The following is a 14704-nucleotide window of genomic DNA, read 5'->3' on the forward strand; positions in this document are numbered from 1 at the left end:
TCCTGCCCTAGGTACACAAGAGGGAGTTTGCTAGTCCCGAAGGTCAGCCCTTGCTGAGATGTGGGGCTGCATGGAGGGTGGGTTCCCAGCCCTGCACTGGTGGCCCTCAGGCCGAGGCATCGCCGGGGTTTGTTTGAGAGAAAATCCACCTCCTTGCCCGTCTGCCAGAGCACTGCTCTCACGTGGGCAGCTATATGGCAGGCCGCCAGAAAAAAATAAATAATAATAATGTTATTTTTAAAAGAGTTGGGATAACAGGAACCATTTCATTTGTTACAAAATAAACTGAGAACTGGTCTGTTGTTTCACACCGTTATCAGGGTTGAAGAGGATGAGTGTTTTCCTCCTTGATCCTCACATGGTACTGTGTACAAGGCTCCGTGTCCAGCCTGTCTGCTGCAATGTTGGCTATCAACCATTAAAGCAGATACTTAGGAGAGAGCTAGAATACAGAAAACAGTTTCATTTTTAGTCAGTTCTGCATTAAACAAGGAGTTTTATGCTTCCTTTAAGATAGCAGGGCTGTAAAGATTGTCCTTTATATTGTTAGTATCAAACCCTCTTTGTTTGTTTTGGAGGTCTATTTTCCTTAAGAATTAAATTCTACAATTAATCATATGGTTCTCTTACAAATTAGGAGGGGTTTCCAACTTGCAATGTCCTCATGTTCTGTAATATGAATGCAAAGGAGGTCAAGGGGATGCAGAATCTTTTCTCCTGCTATTCCCAACAGAGACTTTCTCTGAATCATTCTTAGGTGATGGTATCTACTAGCTGTCATTCTTTGTTGTATTTCTGTCATATTGCCTCTTACCATTCCCTCAAAAATGTATTCCTAGCCTTTCTTTTCTGGGAGGTCCATCCAGTTGCCCTTGCGTTAAATCCCAGAGGGAAAAGATTTCTAAAGCAGAAGCGTTGGGCTGATGAGACCACACTGTGTCTGTGACAGCCCTGTGCACTTCAGCTCTTCTCTGGTATCTCCAGGAGCCAGAGGTGCCTCACATACAATTGCAGCTGGACATACATATCACTTCACATGATCTTTTTTTCCTTTTTTTTTTTTTTTTTTGAAGTTAAGTACGTAATAGTGCTGTTAAATCATTGATTCTCCCTAATATACTGTGCTTTATTTCATTATACCTGTAGAGTGTGTGAGTGTTGCTGAGATAGTACCAGATCTAGAAGCTTGACAGTCCTCTTACACAAGTCCCTCTTAGTCCCATAGACCTCTAAATTGCATTTCTGCAACTGGTGAAATACTCAAATCTGTTTAATTTTTGTGAATTTGAGAGGAGGGACACTTTTAAAACTTAAATTCCCATCTTTAGCATTGCACAGATGGTGTAACGTTTTTGCATTTTTATCTTATTTTGGGTTACTGAAGTTAATATTCTGCTAGTTACAAGTATCCGCATGCTCACCACAGAGTTCATTTTGAGGACAGAGCTCTCGAATAAATTATACATGTTGGTAGCAGTCATAAATCAGTCATTTTTTCATTCAGAAAGTGGTGGCACTGGAAGAAAGTTCTTCAGTGATCAAAATGCATCGTTAAGCTTTTAAAAAGAGAGTCTATTGCCTGTTGTAGAGCCGTAGGCGATTTATGGCTTATCTGTACTTATTGCCTTGAGCTTTTGGAAAATTTGTAAACAAAGCCAGATGCTCATTATGTTCCCATTTAGGGTTGGTTAGATGGTTAAATGCCATCAGAAGAACTTTGGTCCTGTTGGGTTTTAGGATGTTACAGAAAATGGAATTGCTCCAAACTATTTTTTTTTTATATTTATCATCCATGAAAATATACTTCTACTTTCTGCATTTTTCTGGATTTTTTTTTAATTGTTGTAAGCGATAAAAATCTGAAATTAAAAATCTGAGAACTATACTGTAAACTAAACAGTGGGTACAGCTTTTTCTCTGTGTCAGAGTTCGTACTTACCCAGAATGATATAAGTCAAGCGCCACTGGCCCTTTTTAAGGGTTTAGAGCAATGCAGGAGTTTGTTAACACCTCAGACTAGGGTGATTTATGCTTATGCTTTTTACCAAATTTTAGGGAGTAGAAATGTGAACTAAGTGACTTTTCATAGCCAATTTGATAAGTCATTTGCTATTGGTTTGATAATTTTTACTGCTTACCTTTTGTCTTTTGTATAGATTATGTGATATGGAGGGAATTCCGGTAAACTACCTTTTTGCTTTTTTACTGCTCTTTAAGCATAAGAAAACATGATGCTGTATACAAATTGGATTGCTGTTAAGAATTTTTTCCTTGTATTTATTGTAAGATGATCATGTAATCCATTTCATAATTCATGATTAACTTTTTGGTGTATTTTTTTTTATTTATTGGCTGCAGCTGACCAAGTAAACAGGTCATGGCACGCTTAACGAAGAGACGACAGGCAGATACAAAGGCTATCCAGCATCTTTGGGCAGCTATAGAAATAATCCGGAACCAGAAGCAAATTGCTAACATTGACCGTATTACAAAGTAAGTGATCCATTCAAAAAAAATCTTAACGAGGGGAAAGTTTGATGATATTAAAAGCCCTGAGAAACAGAGACATTAAACATTATGAGAGACTGTGAAAAAGCTACATGAACTACTGAGTTACTAATTATAACAGAGTACCGAAAGATCCCAAAGTGAGATTTAATCTATTGAGATGAGATTTTGTTCACCCTGTATTTGTTTTGTCTAAGAGTTTGGAGGAAATATGCAATCTTTATAGTACTTGAACTGAATTTATTGTGTTAGAGTTACTTGCTAGCTTGGCCAAAAGAGAAGAGGTCTGTCTTGGGACCAGTACTGTTTAATATCTTTATCAACGACACAGACAATGGGATCAGGTGCACCCTCAGCAGATTTGCAGGTAACACTAAGCAAAGTGTGCACTTGATACAGAGTGTTGCACTTGATACAACCGAAGTAAGGGATGCCACCCAAAGGGATCTGGATAAGTTAGAAAAGTGGGTCTGTGTGAGCCTAATGAGTTTCAACAGTCTATGTGTAAGGTGCTGCACCTGGGTCAGGACAATCCCAGACATGAGTTACACACTGGGAGAACTTATTGAGAGCAGTGGAGAACTCATTTCTGGAAAACAAAGATAAATAGGAAGTCAAACTGCTTGGTTGCACAAGCCATATTAGTTGAGATGGGCATAGGATGCTATTAAAGAAGACATGGGTGTATTATATCTATAGTTAATACTATTGTTAATATTAAAGTATTCTTCATGATGTAGTAGGTGCTATATATACAGAGAAATATTTATTGTTTATTCTGTTGAGCTTGCAATGTTCAAAAAGGTCTAACATATTAAAATAGCTTTTTGAATAACTTGTACTACTCACTGTAATAAAAGCTGAAGGTTTTGTGCCTCTCTGCTTTGTCTGCATTTCCAGGCCAACATGCACATCACATTCGTCCAAGTAATCAATATGAATAATTTAAAAGAGCAAAACTAACCAGTTGGCAGCTCTTCAGTTGCTAGAACCGATGTGAACTGATAGTGAGGGCAGAGACCACCAAAGGGGAGAGATATAAACAGTGCAGGTGACTAATGAAGTGAAAATCAGTATAATATGGTCCGCTGACACAGTTTGGAGTCTGTGGGGTGGAAGTGACAGGCAAAACTGGCTTAATAAGTAGAAGTGGAACAGTTTAGGTTGTCCAAGCATAGCAAATAATAAACAGGAAAAAGGAAAAAGATGATGTACCAAGTGAATTAGTATGTACTTGGCTCTTAAAACAAAAATAAATGCACTATTAAACCAAAAAGTACCTTCCTAGAGAATTCCAGGCAGGCTTAAGAGGGAGATTGTATTTTAGGAAATTTCATTTTTGAGCTTGCACTTGAGCTTCTGAATGCTGTAAAACATTATGTATATTAGCATCATGTCTACAAGGAGATAAGTAGGTAAACTAATGCTATACACTTTCCATTTTAACGTTTCAAATGACTTGCTCCAGGCCATATATTAGCTGAATTTGGTAGCTGTTTATGTTTTTTCCTATGTAATAAAGAGAGACAGGCACGTCTGGCGAGGGATTCATCCCACTCTTATAAAAGATGCCTATTTTAAGATGGTGCAAGTAACATTTAGCTGGGTGAAGTTAGGGAAGAGAAATCCTATCATTACAAGGTTGAGAAAACAAGTAATTAAAAACTAGAAAAAGGGGTACTGCTCTTAGTAACTGAAGGGTAGCTTGATGGTTTTTTTAAACAGTCTCGATCCAGATTGTATGACTCATCTGTAATCAGAAGAAAAATACCTTAAATGACTAAACAGAGATACAAGCAGCTGTAGTACTTTAAGAAAGATGAATATTATAAAAGTTTGGAAGATCATTAAAAAGTTCAAAATGGTTTGTTGTCTCTCTGGTGCAAGGTGTTAACAGTAAAGAGTTATCTAAAACATGCTAGGACACTGTAAATGCTCTACATGCACATCAGTGACAGAAGTTATTTAGTTTCGATTATGTGATATTTTAAAGGAGATAACATTTGACAAGGTAGGAAAAGACAGAGGTCTTTGAGTTGCTTTCGACTTCTAGTTGTTGATGGAGAAACACAGATGAGTTAGAAAATGAGAATGCATATCACATAATATTCAAAATAAAGTTCTGAAATTAGTGGGGTATCAGAATATCTCTTCTGATTAGAACTGAGAAACTGATGTATTCTTCCAGGCTCAAGGATCATTTGGTCAAGTAAAATTGCCATTCCTTCAGAGATAAATCAATGTCTTTTGTTTTGGTTTGGTTTGGTTTTGATTACATATTTAAGGTAAGTGACAGGCCTCCTACCATATCATATAGCAGTTTACAAGCTGAACAGATGATTCATAATTTAATTTTGCTGTTTGCTTGTGGTGGTTTGGGTTTTTTTATTTGTTGCTGGAGACAGGTTCTCCTGTATATTTAGTGACTTGCTAGTCCAAACACCATTAGACCATAATCCATGCTGCTGGTTTCTTCATCAGATAGTTCGCTACTTTTAGGCATATCTATTAATTGTCTTTTCTTCTAACTGGAAACTCAGCATGGGTCTCTCTCTCTCTTCCTATTTTTAAAAGTTTATTTCATTTAATTCTTGCTTCTCCTGGCCTTCTAGTGCTGAATAGAAGTATGCCACTGTACATATTAGACAGCATTTACTTCTTATGATCAAGGAAGAAATGCTGGTAGTGTAAAAAGAAGATTCATGGTTTATAGATAACAAACTGTTTCAACACAGTATAAAAAAAAGATGAATCCATGTAACACATTAAAATCATGTAAAATGTAACCTGTGTACTTTATATAATTATTAAAAAATACCTGGGGTAAAGAAAGACTTCCCTAAGATACTGGTAATGGGAAGGAGGCAAGAAAAATCTATAGAATTAGACACTCATTTTCTGTAGAGAACATAAGAGTAGGAGGATGGTGTAGGAGGAGCCAAGAGCACTAGAAGGTACTTCTGATATTGTCAGAAAAACCTATAAGGAAAGAGGCCCTTTAATTAAAAGTCAACTAAATCAAGTACGCTTTGCTATTTAAATTGATGAGGGGGAAAAGCAAGAATAGAAAAATGCATGATTAGTAGCTGATTGAAAACTGTCTTACATTGAGGAAAGAGTTTTCACTTGGAAAATTTCAAAATACAAGTTAGAGCCTTTAAGCAATTCATTATTAAGCTTATTGAACTGTTGGCGATTATTTTGATAAGTTCACTGCATACAGAGCAGTATTTAGAAACAGAAAAATGTATCTGTTTTTGAAGGAATTAAAAATACGTGTGGAAAAAATGGCAAGAAGATGACACTAATAATTGGAGTATTATATAAATACTTAAATAAAAGGATTGGTAGGAAAGAGACCATATTGCACAGACTTGATGTCTCCAAAACAATCACCAAATCATTATATGAAAGGAATTCTGCAATTTTAGTGATTTTACATAGGGTTACATTTTACTTGGGAAATTACTTCCCATTGATAGGAGATAAGTGTTCTGCCGTAGATTGAAAAATAAGTGAAGGACTGAAAACCAATGCTAACAAGCAATAACTGCAGTAAATTTAAAGGAATTAGTACAAAAATTGCAAACTGCCTTTTGAGAAGAACTTTAAAAATATATTTATATGTAATTTCTTCTGTTGGTACATAGGGTCCAGTGTGTTCAGTGCATTTTTATTTAAGGGTAAAGCTCATTTGAAGGCAATGGTAACATGTTTGTACCAATACGCAAAATAAATATTCTGACCCAGCGTATATTGTCATAGTTTATTTTGAGTCATTCAATTATAATCATTTAAAAATCTAACTACAAGAAATATCTGGCATTTCTAAACTGCCAAATTACTTACTAACAAAATGAAATTTCTAAAAGGTATTTATCAAGAAATGTGACTGTTTTTCTGTCTAGGCCTGGTATTGCAATAATTTAACCTTAATATGACTATTATTTAGATGAGTATTATTGGGATTAGTTATGCTGTAAACACTAGCAGAGAAATAGCTTCCCATATCTTACGAATTCTCTGTCAAGAGCGCAGCTTGACAAATTGTTCATCCTAAAAGTGTGTTAAAAATGATAATTATGCTTTGACTTTCTCAGTTTTTTCCTCATTATCTTCCATCTGTTTTGGATTTGGGGTAACCTCAAAAATTGATTCTATGGAATAAAATGCATTAAAATACACTGGAAAAAAAAAGGCATGCATATTTAAATGAGTAGGATAAATTATTGACAGTCAGTTGCATAGCAGATTGGTAAGTATTTCTGTACAGATATGTTTTTAAAGTTCCCTTTCTTTGGCTACTCTAGGCTTCCAGTTTCTTTTGAAGTATTTTCTTTACCCTGAGGGTGACAGATCACCAGAACAGGTTGCCCAGGGAGGTTGTCGAGTCTCTTTGTCTGGAGATATTCAAAACCCGCCTGGATGCCATCCTGCGCAAGGTGCTCTGGGTGACCCTGCTTTGCAGGGGGGTTGGATTAGATGATCTCCAGAGGTCCCTTCCAACCTCAGCCATTCTGTGATTCGGTTATAATTTCCTTACAGGTAATCGGACTCCTAAGATTTAATTAACTATTAATTCCTTTTTTGCCCTTTTTCTCTCAAGGTATTGGGTTTCCTCGGTAGCAATTTATGAACATTTTGTGATCTTTATGATTAGTTCGGAGTTCATTATCCGTTAAGGTAATGTTATTAAAATACCCAGTTGACAATTATGACAAATAGGAGTTTGCCATTGTAAACAGAGAGTCCTTCTGGTTTCTAAACCATTTTATGGCTTCTTCACTAATGTGAAGAACCAAAGTGTAATTCTTTTCTTCCATACTTCCTTCCCCATATTTTTTTCTCTCTCCCTTTGATGTGATACATGATTTATTTAGTTGATTCTCTTCTCTCCCTGTCTCTTGTAAAGGCTCTGTCTGTACTGTCTTTGTGTACTGTGACAGGGAATGCCCTGGCACCATCTGGAGCAGATATGATGTGACCACACTGCATTGCCTTTGGCTCATAGAGTGTTTCTTTGGCTGTGACATATTCTTTGTTTGTTTTATATGTGTGTGTGGTTCTTCAGTTCTAAGCGCCAAAAATAACACAGCCCACAGCAACGCTATTCTTGAAGCTGGAGGCTTGTGTAGTTTGCCATCGGGCATGGCATGAAGGCATCTGAGGACACATAGCATGCTGGAACAGTGCTGGAGTGCCCTGGGCAGAAGGAGTCAGTCTTGGCGTGATTTAAGTCCATGTTCTCTGTCTGGAGCAAACTGACCTCTTGGCCATGCTTTGCCTTCTTCCCAGAGAGAACAAGTTGGCTTTCTCCAGAATGGAGCCTGAGAATGGTTTACTTTGGGAATGAGACAGAGTGACCGTAGTCCCCAGGGTGGAGGTATCCCGACTTTTTGGGAGGATGAAGCTGATGGAAAGAATATTAGCTGGGATAATATTGGTATGTTGTAATTGGAGAATTTTAAACTAAAGCAAAAATGAAGTTTCATCAGTCAGAAAGCTGTTTCACAACATCTGTGATACAAAAATGTATTTTCCACAAACAGGTACATAGACTCTCATCTGTTTTTTAATTGACATACAAATGTCCAGTACCAGGTCCTTGAATGGACATAACCAGTTTTGCATATTTGTGCTGTGGACTCATTTTTGTTACATTCTAATTTGATATAAGTGCAGCTAAGTCAGGTCATCTAAGAGAACTGAGCAGATTCTAAGCCTACAGACAGTAGTCTCTGTGAGTCCCTTGTTAGCTTTGTGCAGACTGACATTAATCAGCATTGATGGAATAGCATCCCAGAAAAGAATTACTCAGTATGAAAGATTACTTTAAAATGATGAGATTTTCCTGGTCCCAAAGTTGAGGTGGAGTCACTAGCAGATTGAGTATGTGACCCTCTTGGTTTGACATTTAGTCCTATGAGGAGGATTTCTTCTCCAAATATCACTGTATGAAATTTCGGTAGTCAATCCCTGAGGATATTTAAAGTTAAGGGCCTCTCCCATCCATAAATCTGTTTCTGTTGCCTTAATTCTCCTGCTGTTCTCTTTCTAGGCTGTCTGCTTTAACGGAAATCAATTTCTAGAAGCACTGATTAGAGCAAAGATGAGAATGAGCAATTTGAACAGGTAGAGAATAATCATAAGAGAGTATAAATAAGAAAATGAGCAATTTGAACAGGTAGAGAATAATCATAAGAGAGTATAAATAAGAATATGTAATGCAATAGCAAGAAAAAAAATGTAAAATCAAGATACTTACAGTATTGCTTATTTGAAGCTCAGAAAGTTGTTAGAAAAACTTGTCACTATTTATAGTACATCTGATGAGAATTTAAATCCCCCTAGTATTTTGCATGTTGCAACTAAATAGTCATGCGTAAACAAAAATAGTAAGCCATGAGAATGATTAAGAGAGCAGATTACTCTGGATTTAGAACTAGATAATCCTGTTTTTTAACTTTACATGAGCAAAATTATTGTAGCACCTGATATTTCTTTGACTGAAATGGAAACTTAGATACGTTTTTCTGCTCTGGTGGTTTCTTACCCTTTGTCAAGCCATTCCCTGCCTATTTGTTATTGAAGAGTAGGCTTATCTGAAAACAATGGTTCAAAATAAAGCATCCTCCTGTTAGCCATAAAAATGCAGTGGCTGCTTGAGTTCACTTCTAATCACTGTTACTGGCTCCTTTTCCACATTTTTACATTATCCCCCTATATGTTTAAAATGCGACCACATGGAGCAAATAGTGTTATTAAGAGCAACTTTTCAGAGTCCAGTATGTGTTAATCAAACCGTGGCCAGTTGTACTGTGGTGGAACAGGTGAATGCTGAAGGAGGTGCTCAGAAAGCTCACATTTTACCAGCTGAGAAAGGAAGAGGAAGAACAGTGCAGTGAAGTCTTTTCCGTGCCATGCAGTGTAATAGCAATTCCTGATTATGTGAGGGTAAGCAAAAGTGTGGAGTCCTACACTAAGCAGCGTGATGCTACTTCCTCAGCAGCCCACAAAGCTGCTTCTAGTGATTGTGGGTCTCTTGAGTATTCACCTCAGAGAAAAGCAAATTCAGTTTGTGTTGGGTTGGCTCGATTGTAGATATGTGCATTACAGAAAACAAACACAGAAACACATCCCCAGGTGATGACAGCATGGAAAATTCTGTTTTAAATACTTTAAACTTAAAACTACTTTAAAACAACCTTTTAAAGTAGTTTTAAATAATACTTCATGTGCTTTCTGTTACAGTCAAAGACAAGTTACTTCTTTCAGTGTGATTCCACTAAGTCAATCTCCCTTACTGGGTTTCTTTTACTGCCCTTCTCTCTCTTTTACCCTAATAAACTTCTTCACTTCCATCTTTTAGCCAGAAAACATTGGATTTGTTTGTTTTTCTGTTTTTATAACACTTCTTACGTTAAACCAAGAGAATACACCAAGTCTGGAGTTTTAAAGCTTGTAAATCTTTACTCGTAGATCATCCTAGAAAAAAAAAAAAAAGTATGTCCTCTTTTGATCAGGTTGGTTAAAAATCATTATATTTATAAAAGAAAAAAACAATCTAAAATGGATAATTTAACTACTTCATAACATAATTTTCAGTAAAATTGCTGGTTTTGTCATATATAAAATCTCTGCATTATGTCGGTTACAATCATAGCAATACATTGCAGAGAAATACCAAAGACGTCAAAATATTTAACTTACTGTATATATTATTTTTTATATTAGTGGCTTTGCATTGAAGTTAAATTATACATTCAGGTTGAAATTTTCAGAAATCTTCAAAATGTCCAGATAGATACTATGAAGTAAGAAAGAGAACTGTCAAAACTGCATATATACAGGGAATGTAACCATCTTTTGCATCATAACTGATACACAGTTTTGCTTGTAAATTTGTACGTAGGGTGACCATTAAGGTAATATTCAGGAAGCTAATAAGGAATTTTAACATCCAGATTCACAAAAACACTGAAGAGAAGTGAGGAACTAAGTAAAACATATTTTGTAAGACCCTTAAAAAGGAATGACGAACTTTCAGTAGTTGCACAAGGAATGTTCACAATGGGAGATTTTCATTATATTTCACCCTTGTTACCTGTAGATAGCTACAGTGGTCATAAAGCTTTTATCTCTTTGTTAATATTGGTTTAGTCTTAATTTTGCTTGTGAGTTCATCATGATTTTCTGGTTTGGATGGTATGTGACGTTAATGTTAGTGGTAGCGATGGTCCAGTTTAAGATCTGCTTTTAGATGTTTTTGACTTAAGGAGGGTGGAAGCAGGGATGACAGGAAAAAATTGTAAACTTGTCTTGGATAAAGGCTGTGAAGAGCATAGCTACGTTTGCTCTGGGTAGTAGGAAAATTAAAATTGCTGAATTAGGAGCTTTGGTTAAAATACCATCTTGAGTTTATAATACATGTTAATAATTACTGTTTCCCATCAAGCTCTTGCCTCGATAGACACCATTTCTTGAATTTGTGATTTTATTTTAATTACATTAGTTACGGTGTTTAAATAAAGACATAAAAAAAATTGACTGACCCAATGAAGTAGATGGTGGTCGGATAGTTTTCTTTTTTTATTTCGAAGGTCAGTGTTCTTCATTGGGTCAGTAGGTGAAGTCATCTCTGGTCTGAGCAGAAATAAAATGATTCGTGTTAACAGCTCAATCATATGGTTATTAACAACAATGATACTCCATGTTTGATGCTTGCCAGTGACTGCAAACTCATTTAAACTTTATTTACTGTGCATGCTGCTATGAAAATTGTAATATTCGATGTTTAACAGTTTTCCTGGATAATACATGCAAACTATTAATTCCAGTGTAGCTATTCAGAAGGAAAGTGGTGGAAGTATTTCTGACCTGAAAATGACCATCTCTGCTTTCATTTATACACAATATTTGACGTACTCCATGCTTCTGTTAGTATTCCTGTTGAAGTTGTGCAAGCTTACACAGAAGAATACTTAACAGACTATCTTAATTTCTAATTACTAAAGGAAAGCCAATTTCCTTTTTATGTCACAGGCAGTATTGATTTTTGCTTGAATCATAACATCTTTATATCTTTTTTTTTTTTGCTGTAAATAAATGCGGTTTTCTGTTAGAAATGAAAGATAAAAATGAGTGCGATATGGCTATTTAACAGGTTGTTATCTGGTCTAAAGTGCTCATCAAGCCTTTCTCTGTAATCAGTGGGGAGAGAGTGATCTCCAGAGCACTCCTCATACCAACTATTTTAGGCTGCAGTTTCATATTTCCATTCATACAAACAATATCATCACCAAAAGCAGCAGGCCTGCCCTGATGGCTTTTCCAGCTGTTGTGCTGTTCCCTAGCTGGTAATTATGTGAACATTTGTGTGACAGTGTGATGTGTTTGAAACTCAGATAAGAATGGAAATTAAATTAGATAGAAAACTCTGAAAAACCGAATCACAAAAGCACTTGAATGTGTATTTTTTAAGCGTGTTTTGAATTGAGACGCTCCATATGAGCTGACTAAATATTTCATCTGCAAGGTATCAGCCAGGATGTTGTATTCTGAGTCATGCATTATTTGTTTGTCTCTGCAGTACTTCCCCAGGAAAGTGCTGGCTGGCGCTGTGACCGCGTGTACACGAGCAGTTGTACATATTTACGCAACGCCACGGACTGGTTGGTGCTCCTCCTTGCTGGTGGCGCTCAGTGCGCACGTGTGTGTACACTACCAGCGTATCACATACAAGCAGTTTTTTGGGTCGGAAAAGTTGGAGCAGAGCCCTTTTTTTAGACAAGTTCCTCCTTAAGAAGGTGGTGGTAGTTTTGAAAGGGAGATTATTCTTTTTTTGATAAGGACTGAGTAGCTCAGTACCCTAATTACTTGCTTTCCATGCTCATGTTGGTGGGTTACACAATCTTAAGTTGTATAAGAGAATTTAAATTACTGAAACAAGGAATTACTTGAATTGAAATTACAATGTTTTTGACAGAAATGACCCAGGTGATTAACGTTATAGGAAACTGCATGGTGCCTGGGGTATCTAAAAGCATGCACAAACAAGATTACTCCTTAGCTTTGTTGCAGCAGGAGCAGAAACATCAGGCAGAGCTGAGTTTTCCTGAACTGCAGTATTTCATTGGATCACTATCAAGTTTGTGTGTTCTTTTTTTTTTAAAAAAAAATGTTGTACAAAATCAGTCTGTATTCACGCAAATGCTATATTTCTTGAATATTAAGGAGAGATGAAATTTTAAAAACCCACATCCTGCTTGGGTAGTATATGTGCCTTCAAAGTGGGTGTTGCAGGCACTGGTGTCAGAAGGAAAAGAAAATTCATAATTTCTGTATAGTTGCAGTTTCTCTGTGTCCCCCATTTGGAATTTTGGACTGCACAAAATGTAGATAATCTAAGCAGTGTTTCCTTGCACTGGCAACATCTCTGTCAATGGCCGTGTGGCCCATGCAGGGTGCTAGTGCAGTGTGGGGTGCCGTGGAAATCAAACGCAGCCTGTTCCTATACCTGCAAGTCTCTTTGTGGAGTGGAAGTACAGAAAAAGGACGTTATGTTTTGGTCGTATTTATCTTAGTGAATTTAATCCATAATCAAAACATCCATAACCGTAAACATACCAAAAAGTAGTTTAGGAAAAAAAAAAAAAAAACAAGTGTGCTGCTACATTCCCAATGTAAGCAGTTCTGCTTTTCTCCATGCGTCTATATTGCCTTCAGCTCTTGGATCAGCTCTCAGTTTCTGGCAAGGACCGAATATCTATTTCAAATATGTGATCTTGAAACACAAATACCTATAATGCTTAGCCCGTGTGTTGTGAAGGTTGATTTATAACACAGCGCTCCGTCTGGGTGTAGCAGGCAGCCTACACTTCGGAGCTGAGAACTTGAGGTACACAAGAGAGAGCAGAAATCTTCACCTGGCTCTCCACTCGGATAGCTGGTAGGATTCCTGAGATTTGGGCTTCAGCATTTTAAGTTCTTATGCTGTGTAGCTGTATTTGTTAGGAGAAGTCACAGCCATCTCTTCCGTTTTTACTTTCAGTATGACCAAGTGACCTATTCTTTCAAATAAAAAAAAAAAGTCTGAAAAAATGTGTGTGAACCCTCTGTAAAACTGCTGTCATGCTCTGAATCTAAAGCAAAATATATCACCAGAAGTAGGAACACAGTATAAAACTCAGAAAGGATTTTTGACTCTTTCCTTTCATTTTATGTGTTATTCCTTAAGCTCTGTCCCTCTATCTAGAACATTTTTATATACCTGCAGGTAACCTGTAGTATTAATGGCAGTGTTTCTGTTGAGTTTAATGGGATCTGCCGTATTTTATCAGATCTCAGTTGGGAGATAAGATTTCTGTGTAGGACAGCCCAAGACCTCTGTTTTTTTCCTGGATGAGTTGCTTAGCTGATGGAGAGCTGCTGCCAGCAGCCTGCTGCTTGCCTTCGTACGGCGGAGGGTGGAGGCACCCACCATCGAGATAATTGATCAGACCAAGATTACAGTGTTTGCCACTAAAATTAGCATCTACCTACACTTGTCACGCTGTGTTATTTTACGTAAGGCAGCTGTTTCCTATATGTATTTTACTTTGGCCTTTTACAGAGATGTTTGCATTTTTCCAGTACTTGCCGTTTGATGAGTTCAGATGGCTGAAAATACAATTCTTTATGAGTCCATACAACTGAATTTTTATTTATTTTTTAATACCTTGCCAGCTCTCCTCCTGAGGTAACCTTCCTTCCTTTGCCAGCTTTGTTTTTTTGGGCCACGGCACGGGGCCACCCATGTAAACCAGTCGCTGCGTCTCAGGAGACAACAGCTGCCTTCAAGAGGGCTCTTCGAGGGCCAAGTTCGCTATTCCTGTGCATCACCCTGTGGCCATGTATATTAAGCTCTTTGGGACAGCGTTTGGCTTCGTGTTGTGTCTTGTACGGCACCGGGCGAAGGAGCTGTGAGCTGTACGACAGCTGTAGGCAAAAAGTTCTCCATCTGATCCCCTGCAAGTGCCAGCTACTTTTGTGTCTGTGTTGTGCTCCCATGGTGATGGCAGCTTTAGAGTCTGCTGCCTCCCCACCCCTGGGATCAAACCAGGCCTTTCCCTCAAGTTTTAAGGTATGTTTTAAAGCATGTGTATGAGATGGAGGCTTTGGACAGAAAGGCATGCTGAAGACTGGCTAGTTTGAGAAA

At 37.3% G+C, this 14704-nt stretch overlaps 1 protein-coding gene across 6 annotated transcripts in view; it reads left to right on the forward strand.

Annotated features, from left to right (window-relative positions):
- The window catches only part of ZMYND11 (zinc finger MYND-type containing 11), a 106227-nt gene that overhangs the window by 42864 nt on the left and 48659 nt on the right, over positions 1–14704 (forward strand). For 5 of the 6 annotated variants that reach the window (XM_013185736.3, XM_048050543.2, XM_013185738.3 and 2 more), the window contains one exon: positions 2359–2493. The exons of the other annotated variant lie outside the window; for it this stretch is intronic. In XM_013185736.3, coding sequence (XP_013041190.1) covers positions 2378–2493 — 116 coding nt within the window. In that variant the 5' untranslated portion in view covers positions 2359–2377. The remainder of the gene's footprint in view (positions 1–2358; positions 2494–14704) is intronic. 6 annotated transcript variants of the gene reach the window in all.

Source organism: Anser cygnoides, chromosome 2, assembly GCF_040182565.1.
Source record: "Anser cygnoides isolate HZ-2024a breed goose chromosome 2, Taihu_goose_T2T_genome, whole genome shotgun sequence".
Classification (NCBI taxonomy): Eukaryota; Metazoa; Chordata; class Aves; order Anseriformes; family Anatidae; genus Anser; species Anser cygnoides.